This window comes from Lutra lutra, chromosome 12 (genome assembly GCF_902655055.1).
Source record: "Lutra lutra chromosome 12, mLutLut1.2, whole genome shotgun sequence".
Taxonomy (NCBI): Eukaryota; Metazoa; Chordata; class Mammalia; order Carnivora; family Mustelidae; genus Lutra; species Lutra lutra.
The window spans coordinates 77,483,259-77,507,348 of record NC_062289.1 but is presented as its reverse complement, the minus strand read 5'-3'; the positions used below and the strand labels follow the sequence as shown (position 1 = coordinate 77,507,348).

General features: G+C 49.5%; 1 protein-coding gene across 2 annotated transcripts; it reads right to left on the bottom strand.

The window, feature by feature from the left end:
• Positions 1-15,154: 15,154 nt before the first annotated feature.
• LOC125082697 (zinc finger protein 84-like) lies at positions 15,155-22,401 on the bottom strand. 2 transcript variants are annotated; one of them, XM_047698578.1, is made up of 4 exons: positions 22,180-22,389; positions 19,898-20,073; positions 17,324-17,432; positions 15,155-16,126 (listed from the first exon to the last, which is right to left on the bottom strand). In XM_047698578.1, exons 2-4 carry the CDS (start codon positions 19,910-19,912, stop codon positions 15,228-15,230), a joined length of 1,023 nt encoding a protein of 340 aa, XP_047554534.1. In that variant the 5' UTR covers positions 19,913-20,073; positions 22,180-22,389; the 3' UTR covers positions 15,155-15,227. The 2 variants fall into 2 exon arrangements, with proteins under 2 accessions (XP_047554534.1, XP_047554535.1); XM_047698579.1 differs by lacking the exon at positions 15,155-16,126 and adding an exon at positions 16,918-17,051 and having other exon boundaries at positions 22,180-22,401.
• Between the last annotated feature and the right edge of the window lie 1,689 nt (positions 22,402-24,090).

Sequence of the window (24,090 nt, the reverse complement as noted above, 5' to 3'; positions counted from 1 at the left end):
GGGCAGGACAGTGGACAAGGGTTAGGTCTTTCTACAAAGCCTGTGACTGTTGAGAGCCAAAGCCATGGATACGGATCAAGGGGGTACAAAGCAGTGGAAATCAGGGGGCCACACGAAGGAAGCTCCGCCGAACACTCTCAGGCCACTGGGATTCCTTCCGGGTGCTCCTGAAGGCTGCGCTGCCCCAGAAGGGGAAGGTGAGGCTTGGCCTGGGGCTGGGCTTGTGGACACTTGATACGGTCTTGAGCAAGGTGGGAAATGCCCGACAGGTTAACTCACCCTAATGATCACAGAAGAGGTAGGGAGATCTGCCCCATTCCGTAGATAATGTAGCCTACATCCAAGGAAACGTGGGTGACTGAGAGAGCACAAGCAGGAGGAGAGGCAAAGGGAGAAGTAGACTCTGCATTGAGGAGGGAGCCCAATGTGGGGCTCGACGCCCGGACCCTGGAATCATGACCCAAGTGGAAGGCAGACGCTTAACCAGCTGAGCCACCCGGGTACCCTGAGTGTTCCTATTTAAAGCTTAACAAGAAATCTCCTTATTTTACAGAGACACCTGTTGTATCTGCACACTCATCTGCCCTAGAATGCCACTGCCATCGTAACTACTGAACATAGTATGCTCTCTCCAACCAGTTCAATGAAAATAAGCTTTCCAGCAGCCAATTTCCCAAATAAACCAAGTTTCAGCATTCAACAGCATTGTTGATTTACCAAAAATTTATTACTATCGATAACAGATTTTCATTGTTAAGTATATTCAATTAAAAAAAATAAGAAAATAAAAAAATTATTAAGGGGCACCTGGGTGGCTCAGTGGGTTAAAGCCTCTGCCTTCGGCTCAGGTCATGATCCCAGGGTTCTGGGATCGAGCCCCACATCAGGCTCTCTGCTCAGTGGGGAGCCTGCTTCCTCCTCTCTCTCTGCCTGCTACTCTGCCTACTTGTGATCTCTGTCAAATAAATAAAATCTTAAAAAAAAACAAGAAGTGGACTTTTATAGGATTTATTTTTCATTTTAGAGAGAGTGAGAGCGTGCATGGGGATGGGGGTTGCCGAAGAAGGAGAAAGAGAGTGTGTCAAGCCCACTCCCTCCTAAGCACAGGAGGTGGGCTCCACATCATGGCCCTGAGATCGTGACCTGAGCTGAAAGTGAGTCGGACACCTAACAGACTAAGCCATCCAGGCTAAAGAGTGGATTTTAAAGTAATTCATACTTGTATAGGACTTTTTAAAACATTGATGATAGCCAGAAAGTTTTAGTTAAACAGATTCTATTTTGTTTTAATGGAACAATTAAAAAGATTGTTTGTTGACTATTGGGGGTGGGGGTAGGTCTTTTAGTGAATATATATATATATATATATATATATATATAAAGATTTTATTTATTTATTTGACAGACAGAGATCACAGGTACGCAGAGAGGCAGGCAGAGAGAGAGCGGGAAGCAGGCTCCCCGTCAGAGAGTCCAACGTGAGACTCGATCCCAGGACCTTGAGATCATGACCTGAGCCGAAGGCAGAGGCTTTAACCCACTGAGCCACCCAGGCACCCCTTAGTGAATATATTTTTGAAAAATGTATACTTTGTCATTAGTAACCCAAATCTAATTATAAACTGAGGTGGACAATGAGATAAAGTCAAAAAAGTAACCAAATTCAGGAAGACAATCTGTTGAAAGAGCAGAATCGAGAAAACAACTGGGAAGCTACTTGCTATGACAGAGAGTGGATATTGCTGCGATAGTTAAGAAAGTGCGGGACTCTGAGTGACCGGCGACACTGAGGGGTGTTAGGTTTTACAGGCGAGGTAAACGCAAGGCAAGATTTATTAAAGGCACTGGCCAGCGAAGTTTCAGGGCTCAGGAGAAGGGGAGCCAGGAAAGTCGTGCCGGGAGGAGGTGGGCACCCTCAGGTGAGGTTCCAAGGCTCAGGAAGGGGGAGTTGGGGAAGTTCCAGCTGGGAGGGAGTCGGCGGGGTCTTTTATCAGGCCAAGGCAGTGCATGGGTTTACATACATGGTAAGATATTTGGTGATCAGAGGGTATGGGGGAGTCCTGATGCTCCTGTTTCCTGCATAGGTATTTGGTTACCTACGGAGACATGACCTGGGCATACATCCTTTTGACTGGAGAGTCAAGGGTTAGGGATTGGGGGAGGGCCTGGAAGATGGCAGCAGGGTGGTCATTTCTGTTGTTCCTCCTGTATTCCCAGAGCCACGGACCCAACAAGGGGGGCAGACTACAAGAAACAGAGGACTCTGAGTGACTGGCAACACCGAGGGAAGACAGACTACAAGACCCTGGCAACACAGCGTTCCAATGAGAGCCGGATGCCACAGCAACATAGACCCCTAAAGAGAAGCCAGAGAGAACCGGGTTTGGATATAGGGACTCAGAGTGCAGAGAGGTTCGCTTGTACTGAGGTACACCCTATTTTACACTTAATTTAAAATAGTATACTCTTTTATGAAAGCCACTTTAAAGACGTACACCTGCCCCCTCCTGCCTGTAACCTGCCCTGCTGAGGGAGAAGAGCCCATTCATCCTTCAAGAAACACAAATGCTCTTCCTCTGAGTGAAGACTATGGATGAAGTAACCCACAGTGATAGGTCCCCCAATAATGGGTCCGAGATCAAAGGAGCGAGACTGATACAAAGCGAAGGTCAAGCAAAGCTTTATTACGCGCCAAGCATCAAGAATCAAACCCACCGGTGGTCAGGGCCTTCTCTTACAAAGAGGCGACCCCTCCCAGCCTCACAGACTAACTTTTATAGAGCAAAGGCCATGTGGTTGAGCCTGGCCACACGCAGGTGGCCAAGGAGATTGCAACACACAGAGAAAACTGCACAGTCATGCTAGGTCACACACGGGTGGCCAATTGAATTTAAATTTACCCTAGTAGATATTTGAACTGGCCTATCCCCTTAGCATTGGTGCCCAAAAGGTGGGACCCACTCTCCTTGGTAGCTAGGGAGACAGTATGTGGGCCCCACAGATTGGATGTCTCCACCTGGCCTGACCCACCCTTGTATCTGGGCTTTGCTACCTGGGACTGGATTCCTGGACTTGCTTTTAAATAAGTTCCTCTGGGAGGGGCAGGGGCAATCTAACTTTACTGCATAAACAACAAAATGGCTCCCTCTGGCTAAGTAGGCCCTTACATTCCCCCCCCTTTTCTTTGGAGATTTAGTCAAATCCTTGACTTTTCAGCCAGTTCTTGTTCTCCTGTTGTAAGGGGTTATATTGGGCATGTAAGACTAACATTTTTATCACTCTAATTTTCTTTTGTACAAATGACATTAGGGCGTTTATAATGCAGGGCCAAAAAGTAACATTAGTCACAGTCGGCTGATGAGTTAGCCATTCACCACTTTGTATAACCTTTTCCATTTTTCCTAATTCTGTTCATCTAATTTCCCACATGTACTTTTTGTCTTATGAGGTGACTCAGAAGCTCTTACACAAACAGGTAACAATAGGAGCAACAATGAACTCATAGTCTTTTGAGTCTTAGCTTTAGTCCACGGTCAGCAGGGTCCATCGGCTGTGGCTTCCATCTCTGGGGGGCGTCCAAGTCCTCCGCTTGTTTGACGTGACCCGTGTGAATCCAGGCCCTGATGCCTTCTACTTTCATTGCTGTGGGGTTGGTCAGGATGACAGTAAACGGTCCATTCCAGCGAGGCTCCAAGTTTCCCACTTGATGGCGACATATCCAAACCAAGTCCCCGGGTTGGTAAGGATGTGGTTCCACCTCCATCTCCGTCCCAGTGTGGGCAGTTCGGATCCCTGCGTGGGCTCTTTTTAAGACAGACTGTAATGCCTGCAGTGACTGGAGTACAGACTGATCGGTCATTTCTCCTAGGGCAACCTCTTGTAGCCGAGGGCAGAGCAGGGGGTGGGGGTTGGTGTCTCCCAAACATTTCAAATGGGGTCACCTTGTTTAAGTAGAGTGTGCACTGTGCCCTGAGGAGGGCAAAAGGAAGGAGATCCACCCATCCACCGCCAGTCTCCAGAATTAGCTTTGTCAAGTTCTATTTAAGAGTCCGGTTCATTCTCTACTTGCCCGGAACTCTGGGGCCGGTAGGCACAATGTAGTTCCCCGTTAGTGCCCACAGCCTTGGCCAATGCCTGTGAGACTGAACTCACAAATGCAGGGCCATTGTCTGACCCGATCGCAAGAGGCAGCGCAAACCTAGGAATTATTTCTTCTAATAGCTTTTTGGCTACCAATCCTGCCGTCTCATGTTTGGCGGAAAAAGCCTCTAGCCAGCATGAAAAGGTATCTACAAAAATTAACATATACTTGTGCCCATATTTTCCAGGTTTCATCTCTGTAAAATCTATTTCCCAATAAATTCCTGGTTCCTTATCTCTTTCCCTTTTCCCTCTCCCCATTCTAGTTCCTCCCGCATTAACTGCCTGGCATTGAGTACATCTATCAACTACATCCTGAACCATACGCCCTAATTTAGAAACTAGGAACTGCTTGCCTATAAGCTCCTTGAGTTTGCGTGTCCCCAGATGAGTGCCCTGATGTATCTGGTCTACTAACTTCTTACCTAGTCTTTGAGGAAGAATTATTTTTCCTGCTTTAGTCTTAGCCCAGTCCCCTTCATAGTCCAATTTAACCCATTTCTGTAAATACTTTAAATCTTCCTCGGAATAGTCCGGTTTTTCTGGTAGGGCTGGAGCAGGGAGTGTCACCTCCTCTTGCACTGTTTCTCGGGCTGCTTGCTTTGCGGCTTGATCTGCCAATTGGTTTCCTTTTGAAATCAGATCAGTCCCCTTTTGGTGTCCGGGGGCAATGCATAATGGCCACCTCTTTTGGGTCCCAAATAGCCTGGAGGAGAGCCAGTATTTCTCTTCTGTTTTTAATTTCTTTTCCTTCTGCTGTTAATAGGCCCCTTTCTTTATAAATAGCCCCATGTATATGGAGAGTAGCAAAGGCATACCTGCTGTCCGTATAGATGTTGGCGGTTTTACCTTTGGCCATCTGCAGTGCCTTAGTGAGTGCAATCAGCTCCGCTTTCTGCACCGAGGTTCCGTGTGGTAGGGCTGCCGTCCAGAGTTCCTGCTCAGGGGAAACCACCGCAGCCCCTGCATACCTCTTTCCATTGACCATGTAGCTACTCCCATCTGTGAACAGAGTCATCTCGGCATCGGGGAGGGGAATGTCTCTGAGATCCGGCCTTATTCCTGCGACTTGGGTTAGGACCTCCCTGCAGTCGTGTGGGTGGTCAGCCAGCTCCTCTGGCAGCAGCGTGGCTGGATTTAGCACTGCCGGGGGCCGGAAGTGGGTTCGCGGGTTCGTTGAGGAGGAGGGCCTGATACTCTGTCACTCGGGTGTTCATCATCCATCGGTCGGGTGGAGTCCAGGGAAGGCCCTCGATAGCGTGTGCGGTGGTCAAGATGAGATCTTGAGCCAAAGTCAATTTCCTTGCACCCTTGACCAGGAGGGCCGGGAGAGCAATTATGCGGAGGCAAGAGGGGAACCAGCCCCTACTGGATCTAGTTTCTTGCTAAGACAGGCTACTGGCCATTACCAAGGCCCCAGAGTCTGAGTCAAAACTCCTTTGGCCACCCCTGCCTTTTCATCCACATACAAGTTGAAAGGCGTGGTAACATTTGGGATGTCCAGTGCTGGGGCACTCAGTAAGGCTCTTTGTAATTCTCGAAATGCTCCTTCTGCCTCAGCTGTCCACTCTATCATAGTGAGCCCCCCTTTCGCCGGTTCGTAGAGAGGTCGGGCCATCTCCGCCAACCGCATTATCCACAGCCTACAGTAGCCCACTGTCCCAAGAAACTCCCTCACTTGTTGGGACGTGGTGGGGCTAGGGTATCGGGTGATGATCTGTTTCCTGGATGCAGACAGTGAACGCACTCCCTCGTGGAGACCAAAGCCTAGATAAGTGGCGTGGCTCTGACAGAGCTGCGCTTTCTTTGCTGACACCCGATATCCTTTTTCCTGCAGAGTCTGTAAGAGAGCTCTCGTCCCCGCAAACATGACTCACAGTCCTAAGCGGCTACTCGCAAGTCATCAACGTACTGTAACAAAGTGCCTCTCCGGTTGGAGGTTCTATACTCATGCAAATCCTCGTGTAGGGCTTCGTCGAAGTTAGTGGGTGAATTCTTGAATTCTTGCGGAAGTCTTGTCCAGGTGAGCTGGCCTTGGAATCCTTCCTGTGGGTCAGACCACTCGAAAGCAAAGAGGGACTGAGACTCCCTTGCTAAAGATATGCAGAAAAATGCATCTTTGAGATCGAAGATGGTACAGACAGTTCTTTTGGGGCCCAGGAGGGAGAGGAGGGTATAGAGGTTAGGCCCCGTTGGGTGGATATCTTCAACCCGTTTATTAATTTCCCGCAAGTCCTGAACGGGTCGGTACTCCCCAGTCTCGGCCTTTTTGACGGGCAGCAAAGGTGTGTTCCATGGAGACTTGCAAGGAACTAGGATCCCGTCTCCTCGCAGGCGGTTCATGTGTTTTCTGATCCCTTCCTTTGCTTCCCAGGGGAGGGAGTACTGCCGGACGCGAACAGCCGTGGGCTTTCTTTCAATTGTACCACCACTGGAGGCTGTCCCTTGGCCAAGCCAGGGGGCTTCCCTTCTGCCCAGACTTCGGGAAACTCGACCTGCAGGGTTTGGAGAAGGCTCCCTTCTCTTGTCTCCTCTGGTTCTGAGGCTGGCTCGTAAAGGAGGTGTTCGTCTACTGCTGCCACAAGCATCTGCACAGCGGGTTGTCTCAAGGTCACAGTCCTGTCTCGTTTGGAGAACTGAATGCCAGCTTGTAAGTTGTGGAGGAGATCTCTTCCAATCAGGTTATACAGGGCGTTAGGGAGGACCAAGAATCGATGCTTGACTACTCCCAAGGCCAAATTTAAAGTCATTTCTGTTGTCCATTTATGTCTTTCTGTGCCATTCGCCCCTTGTACCCAGACTTCCTCTCCAGACAGTTTTCCCATAGGTTTAAGTAATGATGAAAATTGGGCCCCTATGTCCACCAAAAAATCAATAGATTTTTCCCTCCACTTTAATTTTTACCTGAGGTTCGGGAAGGGGCTCCGAACCACGGCCCCATCAGTCTCTGGCAGGCAGCATCGCCGTCTTCCTTTTGGGGCACTCCCTGGCCCAATGTCCTTTATCCTTACAGTAAGCGCACTGATCTGAATCTAAGTCTTCCCGCCTGCTTTCTCTGTGCTTAGGCTTTTCCTTCCATTTACCATCCCCTACCTGCCTTTTCCCTTTCCATTGACCTCTTTCCCCCTGTCTCCTCCCCGCCTCATGTACTGCCAGAACCTTAACCAGTTTTTTTGTCTGTTTTTCACCCTCTTGTGCATCCCTGTTGTTAAACACCTTTTCTGCTATTCCCACTAACTCGGTCAGATTCTTCCCTTCAAATCCTTCAATTTTCTGAAGTTTCCTCCTTAGATCTGGGGCTGACTGACCGGCAAAAGCAAGATTCACTGCCCTCTGATTTTCGGGTGCCTCAGGGTCGATCAGGCTATCCATTTTATAGGCTTCAATAAGCCTTTCTAGGAAAGCTCCCGGAGACTCATTCTTACCTTGAGTCACCACACTAATTTTTTTAGACAGATTTATGGGTCTCCTTGCAGCTGCACGGAGGCCTCCCGGTAGAGCCTGGCGGTAGAAGCGTAGGCTCTCCTTACCTTCATCGGAGTTCGGATCCCAGTCGGGGGGTTCCCTCGGACAATAGTCCTCCATTCGCCGGGGATCGAGGTCCCTGCCAAGTCTCTCACTTATCACGTTATGGGTTTCTCACATGATGCGATCCCTCTCTTCCGCGTTAAAGAGAGCCATGAGGAGCTGCTGAATATCCACCCAGGTGGGCTGGTGGGTAAGAAAGACAGTCTCCAGGAGACCAATTAAATCCTGAGGGTGGACAGAAAAGGATTTGTGTTGGGCCTTCCAGTTATAGATGTCAGAAGAGGAGAAAGGGATATAGGTTAGGTGGGGGCGCCCTCTCACATCCAGTAGAGCAACCTCACGGACAGGCAGCATCAGCGCCGATGGAATTGGTGAGGTAAGGGGGGCAGAGGGGGACAGAGGAAAGGGGAAGGATCAGGGCGGTCTTTCTGCTTGGTGGTCCCATAAGTGGACCCTGACCGCGTATGAGGTGGACTAGTAAGAGCGTCTCGAGATCAAGAGTCAGGTTTAGGGGACAGATAAGTGGGGGGGAATTCCACATCCTCCACATCTGACTAGGGTCTTCTTCTTCTTCCCTGGTTTCCCCTCATCTCTCTGTTCTGATTTTGGTGATCTAACCTGCCTTAGAGGGAGAGAGATGGTTTCGTTAGCAGGGGGAAGGTGAGACTTGTGCCATGACGGTGGCTCTTCTATCAGATATCGCCAGGCCACGATGTATAGTATTTGGTCTCAATGGAGATCGAAGATCTTACTCTGGGTGAGTAGATCTGAGCCAAGGCAAACGTTTCTTCCGGCAGGCCACCCTGTGGAGAAATTGGGCCACTCTAATTGGCAGAGTGTTTTTAGTTTTCCCAGGTAAACCTTGTCACCCGACTGGGTGGCTTTACCTTGAAAATCCTTGAAATGCTGGAGAACAAGACTTAGGGGTGTCACAGGTCCCTTACTCCCCGCTTGCTCCACATTTCCAAACACAATCAACAACACAACAGACAACAAAAAGACAAGACAAAGACAACCGCAGGCCCAGTCATCCTCATCCAGAGCCTGCTGCTGGTGGGGACTTTCTCGGTCCCCTGCAAACACAACAAACAACACAACAGACAACAAAAGGACAAGACAAAACAACTGCAGGCCCAGTGGTCCTTACCCAGAACCTGCCACCAGTGGGGACTTTCTTGATCTCCTGACCGCCAGGGGGACTCGAACCCCCTTATCACCCAGGGGGACTCGAACCCCCTGACAATCTACCAGTGGAGGAATGGGGCATCCCCGCATCCACTCCACCCCTGGGGAGCATTGCTGCATCCAGCTTTTCCCCGTTGGGCTGTACCCTGGAGCTCCGCAACCAGACAGACAGACAGGATCCTGAGATCTTACCCCTGGAGGCTTTTCCCAGAAATTCTAATGCTGGCTCAGTTCTCGTGGTTTGATCCCAGATGAGCCCCCAGTGAATGGTCCCCCAATAATGGGTCCGTGATCAAAGGAGCGAGACTGATACAAAGCGAAGGTCAAGCAAAGCTTTATTTCACACCAAGCATCGAGAATCAAACCGACTGGTCGGGGCCATCTCTTACAAAGAGGAGACCCCTCCCAGCCTCACAGACTAACTTTTATAGAGCAAAGGCCATGTGGTTGAGCCTGGCCACACACAGGTGGCCAATGAGATTGCAACACGCAGAAAAAACTGCACAGTCATGCTAGGTCACACAGGGGCGGCCAATTGAATTTCAATTTACCCTAGTAGATATTTGAACTGGCCTATCCCCTTGGTCAGCATTGGCATAAGGTGGGGCCCGCTCTCCTTGGTAGCTAGGGAGACAGTATGTGGGCCCCACTGATTGGATGTCTCCACCTGGCCTGACCCGCCCTTGTATCTTTGCTACCTGGGACTGGCTTCCTGGACTTGCTTTTAAGTAAGTTCCTCTGGGAGGGGCAGGGTCCATCTAAGTTTACTGCTTATCTGGGAGGGGCAGGGTCAATAAACAATAACAACATGGCTCCTTCTGGCTAAGCAAGCCCTTACACACAGAAAATTTTAGAAATAAGTACATCCAACAACTACTAAATGTACGATTGTCCCATGCCCTCTAGAAATAATCTGCTCAATTTGCTGCCATGGAGAGACTATAGTTTGTTAAATTGTAGGCGAGAGTAAAAATAAAATAAAAATATAGATTAGATCTTACATATTTTAAACTCAGAGGCATACGTGTAAGTTACAATCTGAGGGAGAAAAATGGGGCAAACCCCACAAAATCACACGGAAAACAAAGGCAAGCACACAAATGACCAAATGCCCCAGCTGGAACCGGCGCGGGTTCCACCCGAACTGGCGACTCCGGGAAATCCACGTGGGGCCAGACAGCCCTAGGGAGCCCAGAAGGGCGGGGACCCCATGCAGGGCGGGAGGGCCTCGCATGCCCTGGGCCAGGGACCTGCGTGGGACTCGGGTGCAGGGTACAAACCTGAACGCCAGGAGCGGAAGAGCGGGTCCTGGTCCGCCATACCCGTCCCCGCGGGCTCACGACTCGCACACGCAGCCCGGCCGCGCCCCAGACCCTACCCGGGGTCCGGACTGCGGAAGCCCCCAGCGAAGCTCACCGGAGGCCGGGATCTCCCTGCAGCTCCGAGCACTCGCTGGGCCCGCCGCACCCAGCATCCTCTGGGCGCCCTCCGCCCTCTGCGCCCTGGACGCGGGTTTGAGGGAGCCACTCCGCCGCCAACCGCGGGAAGGAGCCCGCACGCGACCGCTGAGACCTCCCTGCCCAGCAGCCGGGGGCGACGGGGAGCCGCCATTACTAGGCCGGGTGCGGTCTCCCAGCAACGCGGAGGCGGGGACTTGGCCAACAAGGTCGGGGGGTGGGGGCGGCCGCAGGGAAAGGCCCCGGGCTGTTACGGAGCAAACTCCGGTGTCTAAGTGACTGACCAGCTCGGGATGGGTCCCAGGAGGCGGTAGCTGAGCGGTTACGAGGGGTAAAAAGCGTTTTCTGTAAACCGGATTTAAAATTTGTTTTGCTGGTGCGCCCGGGTGGCTCAGTCGGTTAAGCCCCAACCTTCGGCTCGGGCAAGGTCCTGGGGTCCTGGGATCCAGCAGGGTCCCTGCTCAGACCATCTGCTGGAATGACTGTGGTGTCTGTCTTTAAGCCCGGAGCTAGAAGCCTCTGAGAGGAGTTAAGGCCTGCCTGAAAACCACAGAGCCACAGGGAGCCTACCTGGGGGAGGGTGGGGCGGCCTGGGCTGGTGGCCTGAGGGACCTAACGCAGAGGGAGGGCCGGTGTGTAGGCGACCAAGGAGCCCCAGCCATTCCCCGAAGGACCCCCTGATTGCCTCCTGATTTCTGGCCCCAACCCTCCCCTCCAGGAAAAACAACTGTCCTACTTACATGCTGGCCCTGAGGGGCTCAGGGCTGGGATAGGCCAAGAGACTCTCTCAGCCAGATGCCAAGTGGGAGAGGCCACCGGCAGGCAAGGCTGGTCAGGCTGCCACTCACACACCGTAGGGCTCCACTATGGCGCATCTGAGAACACCCAACAGGGAGGGAAACATGAGAAATAGAAGATTCTAACACAAACAGCATTTTGTACAACATGTTCACGGCAGAGAGAAAGCAATTTAATTAGGAACAAAGTGACTTTGGCTCTTACTCTGGAAGTAAGTGCAAAGCATGTCTGATCTAGCAGTAACCTGCCACCATGCACACTGTATCAGCAGGACAGGGTGTGTGTGCCTGTCTGCCCACGTGCACACACACCTGCATCCCAGGCTGACCAGGGAGTCATGCTCACTCGAGCACCCTGGGCTGGTGCTCCCCTCACCGGCGGATAGTGTGTCTCCGGAAAGCCACTCTGCTTCTCTGGAACGTTTGGATCGGAGGACATTTTTCTCCCTCAGGAGGTCATAGCCTTCTACTTCACAGATGTTCCCATCTACCTCTGTAACTTGACCTAAGATGAAGAAGAACAAGGAGAAGGCATCAGTGATGATTAAATCCCCGTGGACAATCCCTCTGGAACAAAACTGGTAAAATCAGCTTGGATATAATAATATTACCTTCAATTTTAATAATCACATTTAATAGCACCAGTTAATACAATTGTTAAGTTTTAAATTTTAGAGTCTTTTAATATATAACTTATCATATATAAAATATATAAAATCTATTATATAGATTCTTAAAAATATTTTCTTTATTTGACACAGAGAGAGAGAGAGTACAAGCAGGCAGAGTGGCAGGCAGAGGGAGAGAGAGAAAAGCAGGCTTCCCGGAGAACAAGGAGCCCGATGCTGGACTTGATCCCAGGACGCTGGGATCATGACCCAAGCAGAAGGTAGCCGCTTAACCAACTGAACCACCCAGGCGTCCCCATTATAAATATAAACTTTAAGGTGATTTTAATAAAAATATGATTACACCCCAAGCCGATTTTAGAATAATCCTGCTCTAGCTCAAATTGCAGAACTGGGCAAATGGAATAAAAACATGAATGTAAATCATACACTTAGGGTGTGATGCAAACCTCTGAATTTCATCAACATTCAAGAAAGGCTTTTGGCATTTTCAAGATACATTATTTATAAATTAAACTTAAGGTTGGCCTATTTAAAAGCAAGATAATACCTTGTGCACTGCAAGATTTCTTGTACATTAAATAGAGATTTCTTTTACAAACAAGGTAACTCAACTTTTTTTTTTTTAAGAATTGTTTTTAAGGTTTTATTTATTCATTTAACAGAGAGGGAGAGTACAAGCAGGGAGAGCAGCAGGCAGAGTGGGAGGGAGAAGCAGGCTCTCTGCTGAGTCAGGAGCCAGATGTGGGACTCGATCCCAGGACCCTGGGATCACAACCTGAGCCGAAAGCAGCTGCTTAACAAACTGAGCCACCCAGGCGTCCCAGGTACCTTGACTTCTGTGGGAGGCCATAGTAAGGCTTGAGACGAGAACCAAACCAGGCCTTGACTTGTGCCTCCTTTAAAGGCTGAATAGCCGAACAAAAGGCTTAGGTCGATGAAGCCGAGTAGCACTGAGAAAGGGTCTGTGCTATGTGTTGCGCGCTCGCCTACGTGACTTCCCACACATTTGCTAGTCAGATAGAGACGATTTGGCCGGGGTCAGAAATTCTTGGCTGGTCCTTGCTGTCCTTGCACGGGCTATAGACTACACCACTGTAAGACTGAGCTGTGCTTGCATAAACTATGTCTTGAGTGGCCTTGAAGTCAGTACATCTGGCGCTAGAGGGTCTGCTATTGGTGCTTGGGAAATAGATAATGGGAAAGCTTGAAAGATTTTCTGTGCATGTTACAAACTCTTTAGTAATCAGCTAAAAATAGATACTTTCTTATGATTGTTTCTGTTAGCTATATAATGCCTTGCTGCCTTGAATAAAATTGGCACTATTGGACATCCTCCTTGGTGCTCTTCCTGCCCCCATCTCTTTGTCTCTTAATTTCTTTTCACCATCCTCTTACCCTCACGTTCCTGGTCAATTTGTCGCGTCGGACACAACAGACTTCTAAAGTCTCATCTGTATAAAATGTCTGAATCAAAATTATCAAAAATCCTAATTCCCCTAGCAAAAGTCTCTGCATGTAACCCTATAGAACTACACAGTTGTTGTTGTTGTTGTTTTTTAATAGAGTTTCTTCTAATTATTTGCAAGTTACTTTAGGAAAACATTAAAAGATTGACAAAGAGAACAGTATTACATGATGTCTTAGCATATTAACCTAAAATACAGGTTCTTAGCTCTATTACATTTGACCTATCTACAACTAATCTGTATAGAAATTCCACTGAAAAATAACAGGAGGAGATGCTCTGTGGGTCTTTTATTTTTACGAACCTTATTTCCCACACATACAGATGAAGAGCAGTGCTATTCAGAGTGCTATTCAGTGCTATTCTGTTGCTCACTCTGTCGCACACTCATGTGTCTTCTTGCCTTCACGCGTCTAACATGAACAGCAGTTCTGTGTATAAACTGGGCACTCAGAGGAGGCAGGAGCTTTTACTGAAAAATTCCGGCTTCTATTATTGAAGACAGAGCACGGTAAGAGTTCTCAAACTCATTTACATGTGCCGAAAAGTATCTGGCAATATAACTTATACTACTTGTTAAATAAGAAATACATCATTTGGCCCAGCGTATCTTCTACAGTCATGGTACAAACGATACCCAATGTGCAGCACTGTTCACAGACACTGTGGCATAAACATGACATACACCATGCTCACAGATTATTTTCACACATGCTATGAGAATATATAAATGTGTAACATGTAGCCATACTCAGGAACTTAAGTTCTATATCCCTCTGAAGCAACAGGCTTTTTACTTGACTGTCATCATTGCCAACATACGTATACACATAGATACATATCTTTAAAGTTTCATATGCTTGTTATTTAAAATTGAATAATCTTTTCCTTAAGAGATCCAATATCAGAGTTGGAAATTGATTATTTTAAACGTTTCTATGGACAAATTTTTCTATCTTTTTTTTTTTAAGATTTTATTTATTTATTTGACAGAGAGAAATCACAAGTAGGCAGAGAGGCAGGCAGAGAGAGAGGAGGAAGCAGGCTCCCTGCTGAGCAGAGAGCCCGATGTGGGGCTTGAACCCAGGACCTGGGATCACGACCTGAGCCAAAGGCAGCGGCTCAACCCAATGAGCCACCCAGGCGCCCCTCTATCTTCTTTTAAATCATTTTTCTTGTCCTCAATATGAGTAACTTGATTTACAATGAGACTAGACTATTTGCTGAGCACTTTTCTCGCCAGTCTTTGCTGCGTTCACAGCACACACAGGCTCACTCTCCCGTTTGGGCTTTGTGATGTTTAAGGAAGTAGAACTTCGGGCGCCTGGTGGGGGGGGGGGGTTCAGTCAGTGAAGCGTCTGACTTTGGCTCAGGTCATGATCCCAGAGTCCTGGAATCCAGTCCTGCATTGGGCTCCCTGCTCCGCATGGAGCCTGCTTCTCCCTCTGCCCCTCCCCGCTGCTTGTGCTCTCTCTCATGCCAGGAAATGGATAAAATCTTAAAAAAAGGCGGGGGGAGTAGAATTTCCTGCCAATAATTTTCCTATACTCACAGCCTTCAGAGAATTTCTATAATTGCATTCTAGGATAGAGAGAGGAGTACGATTATTTCCTTAAAAGTTTCTCATGGCCACTCTGTTTCTTTTTTTTTTTTTTTTTAAGATTTTTATTTGTTAGATTGAGAGAGACAGAGAGAGCGTGCAAGCGAGCACGAGCAGGGGGAGCAGCAGGCAGAGGGAGAAGCAGGCTCCCCGCTGGGCAAGGAGCCCAATGCAGGACTCCATCTCAGGACTCCAGGATCATGACCCGAGCCCAAGGCAGACGCTTAACCGAATGAGCCCCCCAGGGCGCCCCACATCCACTGTTTCTAGGGTTTCTGTCCTGTGTGAGTTCTCTGATGTATGAGGAGGTGTGACTTCTGGGAGAAGGCTTTCCCACACTCGCCGCATCCATAGGGCTTCTCTCCTGTGTGAGTTCACTGATGTATGAGGATCTGTGACTTCCAAATAAAGGCTTTCCCGCACTCACTGCATCCGTAGGGCTTTTCTCCTGAATGAGTCTTCTGATGTCGAAGCAGCAGTGACTTCCCCACTGAAGGCTCTCCCACAATCACTGCACCTGTAGGGCTTCTCTCCTGAATGGATTCTCTGATGCTTACTGAGACCTGACTTCTCTCTGAAGGCTTTCCCACACTCACTGCATTTGTTGGGCTTTTTGTCTATATGGGTTCTCTTGTGAGTGATAAGTTGTGATTTCCCACTAAAGGCTTTCCCACATTCACTACAGGCATAGGGTTTCTCTCCCGTGTGACTTCGCTGATGAATGATGAGCTGTGAGGTCTGAGAGAACACTTTGCTACACTCGCTGCATCCATACGGTTTCTCTCCCGTGTGAGTTCTCTGGTGTGTGATGAGGTGTGACTTTCTAGCGAAGGCCTTCCCACACTCACATCCATAACGTTTTTCTCCTGTGTGAACTGTCTGGTGTGTAACGAGGTGTGACTTCTGGGAAAAGGCTTTGCCACAGTCACTGCATTTGAATGGTTTCTCTCCTGTGTGTGTTCTCTGATGGACGATGAGCTGTGACTTCTTGCTGATGACTTTTCCACATTCCTTACATTCATAGTGTTTTACTCCAACAGGGGTTTTTTCACGTGCAGTATGGAGAAAGGATTTCTCATATCCACTGACCTTACCAGCTTTCTTTCTTCCACTGTTTCCAGTCTGAGTAAATAAATCTAGTGAATATTTCAAATGTTTTCCAGCTGAGACACGCTTATTGGATTTTTGCTTTAAACGGGCAAGGTTCATGCCAGACTGAAATATTTTTCCACCTGGATTCATTTCACGAACTTGTTCCAATTTTTTAACCCTGTCTTGAATTTCTTGGTGCCATGCTTTGTAATCATCAACTTTCCAGTATTCTAGAAAAGAGAACAATTAAACACATTTAGTGAATTCTTCAATAACTGTGAACCAGATGAACCAGAACCACAGAAATAATCATGCACACCGGTACATGTTTGGGAATTAAAATTAAATAAAGTGCTTTCATGGAAACTGAGGTAGAAAACCGATAACAGATAAGGAGAAGAAAAAAAAATGGACTAAACAGGTTGTTAGGAGTCATGACAGAATAATCTGTTCCAGGCGAAGGGTTTCATCTGCACACACACTCAACCCTAAGACAAGGCAATAAAAAGTTGCACTAGAAGGAAGGGAATGAGGACACTGAAGTTATTTCTTTGGTTACAGGCCCAGAAGGAGTAAACGATCATGAAAGAAATAAAGGAGAGACTAGAGGAAATGACTGTGGGAGTACAACAGTAATCTGAGGCATTTACAAGGAAAGGGGAAAGAAAATATGTGGGAATTAGAACAGTGAGAGGGGAAAAAATCACAATGAATCCTGTGTCCAAGAGAAAAGAAAAGGGATCTATCAGCAGGATAAGGTCTCTGGTGTGGAGAGGAAAATGAATGAACAAAGTCCAACATGAGAAAGAGGGGTTGAGCTCCTTAGGACAGACCAGAGAGGCATAGCTCACTCTAAAATCAGAGCCAAGGAGGACAGATGACCTATCCTCACATGATAAGCGATAGAAACGATATCTGCGTATCTGAGAAGCTCATCTCAATGGCTCTGGGTCACTTCCAAAGGGTTGGTGATCTCAAGAATTCTCTAAATATTGCACAGGTGCCCACCCCTCACCGTCTTCACTGTTCACTTCCAGCTGGAATTTAACTCCACCACCTCCCAGGGGCCTTGCCTGCAAAGCTCGGACTCGGGATGTACCCGTGGCTGCTCCTGCTCTGGCCTGAAGGTTGCATCTGGTCTGATGAGCTGAAACCCTGTGTATGAAAAAATCACACAGGACTTGGGCCCAATTTCCTGGGCTCCGGCTTCGGAAGAATAAGTAAATGCTTAGCTCCAGAGGCTGTGAGAGACGTTGTTCACTTGGGATGTGCATGGACAGACACTCTGGAGACGAAAAAGGGCTAAGAATTTTTGAATTCTTAGACTAAAGCCCTATGTCATGACATACTTCAAAGGTCCCATTTTTCAGTCAACGAACAGGGAAAGCCAGCTGATGGGGCCGAGTCCACACTGGATGTGTCCTTACCCAGGGACACAAGGCTGCTCCAGTTCTCCAGCATCACACTTCGGTACAGAGCCTTCTGCGTGGAGTCCAGCAGCCGCCACTCCTCCCACGTGAAGTCCACAGCCACGTCCTAGAACGACAGCGGGCCCTGGAAGAGCACGCTCCTAGTAAAGCTTAACCAGTGGGTTTCCGACGGTGAAACCATGATGCAAAGACCCCGGGGCAGGAGCCATTAGCAGCCTTCAGGATAGCTGCTCTCTTCAGTCTGCGAAACTCAGCTATACGAGGGGTGCAGACGCGCCCGCTCCCAGTCACAAATCGTAACCGTTCCCTTTGCCCTTCCACCTCTCTTACATCTTGAGTCAGTCCTGTGATAAGTGCTGGCAACGGCTTCAGGAAGTGTGCGAGGCCACCTGGGGGAAGCTGCTGCTTTTCTGGTAAGAGAGAGACACACTGATAATACCCTCTGCTCTCTACTATTCTTCCTGCTTTTATTTTTTACGATTTTTTAAAAAGAATTATTTATTTATTTTAGGGCAAGAGGGAGCAGGAGGAGGGGTGGGGGGAGAGGGAGGGAGTCTTAAGCAGATTCTGCGCTGAGCACGAATCCTGATGTGGGACCTGATCTGTGATGCTGAGATCATGACCTGAGTGGAAACTAAGAGCTGGATACTTAACCAACTGCGCCACCCAGGCGTCCCTCTCCCTGCTCTTAAAGTAGACGTTGTACTTGGAGCTGTGGTAGCCACCTTGAGCTGTGAGGCAACATGTGTGACACAGAAAGCCAACTGGCAAAGTATGGCAGAGCAGAAGCCCAGAAAGACCCTGTAGTCTTTCATGGCACCCCTCAAGTGCCATGCCAGCCCAGGGCTGTCTGCTTCTATGTGTCCTAGCAGGAGAAACTTCAGAGGCCTTATTTTTTCTTTTTTTTTTAAGATTTTTATTTATTTATTTGACAGAGGCAGAGACACAGTGAGAGAGGGAACACAAGCAGTGGGAGGCTTCCAGCTGAGCAGGGAGCCCGACCTGGGAGTCGATCTCAGGACCCTGGGATCATGACCCAAGCCGAAGGCCGATGCTTAACTGACAGCCACACAGGTGCCCCTTCAGTGGCCTTATTATTGGAGCTACTATTTATAAGATTTTTTTTTTAAAGATTTTTATTTATTTATTTGACAGAGAGAAATCACAAGTAAGCAGAGAGGCAGGCAGAGAGAGAGGAGGAAGCAGGCTCCCTGCTGAACAGAAAGCCCGATGCGGGGCTTGAACCCAGGACCTGGGATCATGACCTGAGCCGAAGGCAGCGGCTTAACCCACTGAGCCACCCAGGCGCCCCTATTTATAAGATTTTATTTATTTATTTATTTATTTGACAGACAGAGATCACAGGTAGACAGAGAGGCACACAGAGAGAGAGAGGAGGAAGCAGGCTTCCCGCTGAGCAGAAAGCCCGATGCGGGGCTCGATCCCAGGACCCTGAGATCATGACCTGAGCTGAAGGCAGAGGCTTCAACCCACTGAGCCACCCAGGCTCCCCTGGAGGTACTATTTATAAATGAAGTCATCCCCAAGTGATACATTTATTTGATCATATTTTAAAAAGATTTTTATTTACTTGACAGAGAGACAGATCACAAGTAGGCAGAGAGGCAGGCAGAGAGAGAGGGGAAGCAGGCCCCCCACTGAGCAGGGAGCCTGATGCGGGGCTCAGTCCTGGCACCCTGAGATCATGACCTGAGCCGAAGGCAGAGGCTTAACCCACTGAGCAACCCAGGCACCCCTAAACAAATCTTAAAAAAAAAAAACAGTACTTAGAAAAAAGTCTTATCAGTTCTTTAAAATGTTAAATATAGTTACCACAGGAACTAGCAGTTCGATTCCTAAGTATGAACCTAAGAATAGAGAACATACACACCAATGTTGGCAGTAGTAGTATCCATAGCAGCCAAAATAGCAAACAGCCATTTGGTCTAGCAAATGAGGAACTGATAAACAAAACGTGCTACAGTCCCACAACAGAATATTATTCCACAACAAAAGACAATAAAGTATTAATTCATGGCCCATCTTAAAAGCAGGCTACATGAAAGAAGCCAGTCACAAAAGACCCCATAGCATGTGATCCTGTGGATATGAGATGGGCAGAATGGGCAAACCCAGAAGCTGGGGCCTGGAGCTGGGGCGGGGGCCCTGGGGATTACCTGCTACGGAGATGGGGTTTCCTTTTAGGAGGATGAAAATGTCCTTTTCATATTTTTTTCAAATTTTTAGTTATTTCACAGAAAGAGAGAGAGAGAAGGCACAAGCAGGGCTAACAGCAGGCAGAGGGAGAGGGAGAGGCAGACTCCCCGCTGAGCAGGGAGCCGGAAGTGGGACTAGATCCCAGGGCCCTAGATTGTGACCTGAGTTGAAGGCGGAGCCACTAGGCGCCTCTGGAGGATGAAAATATGCTAAATTTAGATTGTGGCTGAACAATTAGATGGTTGCAGAAGCCTCTAAACTTACTGAAAAACAACCACCATCAACAGTCAATTGTTCACTTAAAATGGGCGAATTGTATGGGACCACAATCGAGGGAATAAATGAATTACTCACCTGGGACTTGGTCATTTTCTGCTGCTCTCGGGAGAACTGTAGGCTCTGCGTATCTTCTGGATTCTTATCTTGATGCTCAAATTAAAGGTCTCAGATCAGGATTCTCTTCACCCAGGACCCTTGCTCCACAGATTTCTTTATCTCAGACAAGCCAATTAGTCCATGGAAACCAGAATCTGTAGAGTCGGGTAACAAACTCTCTTTAGTTGACGCAAATACCCCTCTCTTGTTGGAAACTCACCTGCATTTAAAGCTCAGAGTGGGTTTTCTATAGGCTCTACACAGACCTCACAAGGACTCAATAGGGGGTATGCAGAAGGAACCCCACCCCCTTAGTAGCAGCATTCCACCAAGCACTCGTTCTCTCTCGAAATGGGGAAGGGAAAGAGAGACCGCGCCAGTGTGTAATATAGAGCCCACAGAAAATAAGAACATCACGTTCACTTTTAAGTAAAGGCATAAAGAGGAAACTGAATTCAGCAGCTGATGAAATGAGTAATTCAGCAGAGCTTCTCCTCAAAATACAAGTTGTTCATTTGAAGCTCATGATGTTCTTGAAAATTCTACAGGAGTTAACACACGTAAATACCTCAGAACTATGACTAGCACATAAACATTGAGTAAATGCTAGTTAGTGCTCTTATTATCACGTGACGTGATTACAGAGAAATCAGAAAATTCTTTTTTTTTTTTTTTAAGATTCTATTTATTTATTTGACAGAGTGAGATCACAAGTAGATGGAGAGGCAGGCAGAGAGAGAGAGGGAAGCAGGCTCCCCGGTGAGCAGAGAGCCCGATGCGGGACTCGATCCCAGGACCCCGAGATCATGACCTGAGCCGAAGGCAGCGGCTTAACCCACTGAGCCACCCAGGCGCCCCGAAATCAGAAAATTCTTATCGATAACAATTATTATCAATAATGCCACCACTTCAAAGGTATGTCTCTCATAGGTGGTGGAAACCATGCTGATATTACAAAGATGGGATCTGAAGTCTTACATTTTTAAACTGCCTTTTAGGCTATACAGTAAACCCACTTTCAGACCCACAATTATAAGCACAGACCTGGTTATACCCTACAGGTTGTCCAGTCTGCTCTCAACCAATATCCAATATGCCAGCATCCCCAGTCTTCAATCACTGACCCCCAGGGCCACGCAGTCATGAGCCTCAAAGACCTCCCAGCCAGCCCCACAGCCCTTCATCACCTACACCACCAGTCACGCTCTGGCGAGCTCGGCAAGTCCCGGTTGCTCAGACACTGCTGGGCCATCACTAACTCCCACAACCGGGTCACTTACACCGTCAACTCCCTCACTCACCCTCACACTGACTAACCCCCACAGGCTTCCTGATGACCAGTTGGGAGTCTCCCCACAAAATGTCTCCCCAGTCGCCCAAACCTACTCTGTCCCCAGTCAACCCCAGGGCCCCCCAGTTACAGCCAAATGTCAACCAATGTCTGACTTCCACCCCCAAGCTACCAAATCATTCGCCGCACAGTTCCACAGTCACTATTCTCTTTGGTTTCTAAGGCAAGGTCTACGCCACCCAGGACTGGAACTCAGGACCCTAAGATGGAGTCCCGGCTCTACCCACTGAGCCAGCCAGGCACCCAAGGACTCTTGTCATGAAGGACACCCGGGCCTCCCCAACCACTCAATCATCCCCAGTTCCTCTCCCACCAGCCACCCTAATCCTGATTCCCCGGGGAGCCCTGGGGCTCTCCGCTTCCGCAGTCACAGAGGTAAACGGACATCCCACACTCACTTCCTCACGAGCCTGTGGCTGGCGACACACACAGCACCTCCCAGACCCCCCCCCCCCCCCCCCCGCCCGCCTCTAAGCCACTCCCCGCTAAGGCTCAGTAACAGATTGAAGGAGAAGATCCTCCTCCGGGAATGTCCCCCCACTCGCAGCGCTCTAGCAGGCCCCAGCAATCCACAAGTCGGTCACCCGCGGACACTCAACCTCGCGGTCCCGCCAAGCAGCACAGTCCACTTGGCCGGCACCAACCCCACCAGGAACCCAGTTTCCTCGCCTCACGGCTGCCCGGGTCACTGCAGGCACCCCGAGTCCAGACGGCGGACGTCCACAACCCGGCACCTGCAGACCAGCCAGCCTGCGGGCCCCCGGCGCTCCCCCCCCCCCCCGTGCAGACCCCCACAACGCCGACCTGCAGGCGCGCGACCACCCACCGCAACTGCACTCCCCGAAACACCCCTTCCACTGTCCCCTCTCCCGCCAGCCCTCAGCCCTAGGCGCCCGGCTCCTAAACTGACCCAGTCCCCGACCCCCGCAGGCCCCTCAGCAGTCCTCCGCACTCGCCGGCTCCCGCGGCCGCTCTCCACGCGGCAAGACCCGCGGCGCGCGGCGTCCGCCGCCTGCGCCCCGGAGTCCTCTGCCCCTCGGCATCTCCGATCCCAACGGGCCGCCCCACACCGCACTGGCCCCGAACGCTGTCCCCACGGGGCCGCTGGAACACCGAGGGCCCCCCCCCCCGCCCCCTCCCGCTGGGGCGCGGGCGCTGAGAGCCGGACCGCGGAAGAGGGCGCGCAGAACTCCATTTCCCAGGGTGCCTCTCGCCCCAGAACTACATCTTCCAGAGGGCTCTGTGGCGGGCTTCTCCGTCAGCCCCGTTGGCTTTTCGAGAGTCCGGGGATGCGCGCCTCAAAACGAATGCTGGAGTTTCTTCCACCGGAAGCTCTCTCAGCGAGGTAAAAGCGTAAGCCTTAAACCCACACTCGGGTACTGAACAGATCAGGGGTCTGTGGTGGGGGCGGAGGGCATTAAGACAGGAAGGAACCTGGGGCACCTGCCCAGCTCAGCTGGTGAGCCCGACCTCCTTGATCTCTGGGTTGTAAATTTAGGCCCCATGTCCGGTGCAGAGATTACTTAAAAAGAAAAGGACAGGAAAGGGATCCAAGGACAACTGCGTCTCCTGTGGGCAGAGCCCCGGACAAGGGGGTTGGTCGGGGCCCCCATCTGCAGGGCCAGACGCTGCCCGTCTGTTTAGTGGGGATTCCGAGTGGGGGATATCCGATCCGGATTGCGCACACCCCACCTCCACTTTCCTTACAAGTTGTGCTGGGGTTAGAGCTAACTGCCCGTGTTCTACTCACTTAGGCTTCAAGGGATTAGGGGAGTCTCCAGTTTAGTCTGTAAGAAAGCAGGCCGCTTTTCTTCTGCACAGACCCCAGACCCCAGCCAGGTGGACCAAGGGCCAGGCAGACCACTGGCCGCCAAGTGAATCGGGAGGTGCTTTTCTCCGTACGTTTCAGGTGTATGTGGACGATAAGTGTGTTGGAAGCTGGCAGAGCTCAGACTTGGTTTGGGAAACCCAGAGGAAGAGAAGCTAGAGTTAACGGTCACCAAGGATCACACTCACACATACTAATTCGTTGAACAGTTTACTCAGTAAACATAGAGGTACAGAGACTTTCTTTTCCAATACAGCACAGAGAAGTGTGGGCAATAGGTGTGAGCTAGCACAGATCCCTGGGCGCCCCTGCTCTCTAGGTGTACCAGTCAGTGGAGACCTGCACCAGCAGCGCACAGACACAGAGGGACAGCAGCCCCACCTTCTTCATCAGCTGTCTGCCCCATCCTTGTATGTGAAGTACTGCTGGCCCAGATCTCAGGTGTCATCCCTCCCACATTCTGCTCTGTGCAAACACACACCAGAGAGAAGTATGTACACTCGCTCACCCACATAGGGCTGGCCTGTGATACCACGGTTTGGAGATACACCCACACTGCCAGCTGATGGCTACAGCGGTAGCAAGTCCATGGTTTACATGTCCCATTAACATGACCACTCTCTTCCATACACTAGCAGTTAATCTGCTTCCCCATCTTCTCGTGAAGTTGAGCTTGATGTGTTAATAAATTTTAATGACAGGAATGAAAGCAAGGCTTTAAATGAGAACCTCAAACTACAAATGTTACTTTGTTTGCATTCTCCTTTCACCTTACCAGTGACTGCTTCTGTAGCTACACTCTCCTTGCTGGGCATTTCTGATTACGTAGGTGTTGTAAAATACCTAAGCATAGTGATTTCGGTATTCAATACAGTTGGTGGTCCCTTGTTTACTTCATCTTCGTGTTCTCAAAGTAACAATGTCTACGATGAGATGTCAAGTCTGCCTGGCTACAAGGAGCAACAGCTCATCTCAACTGCCCAGACCCCATGA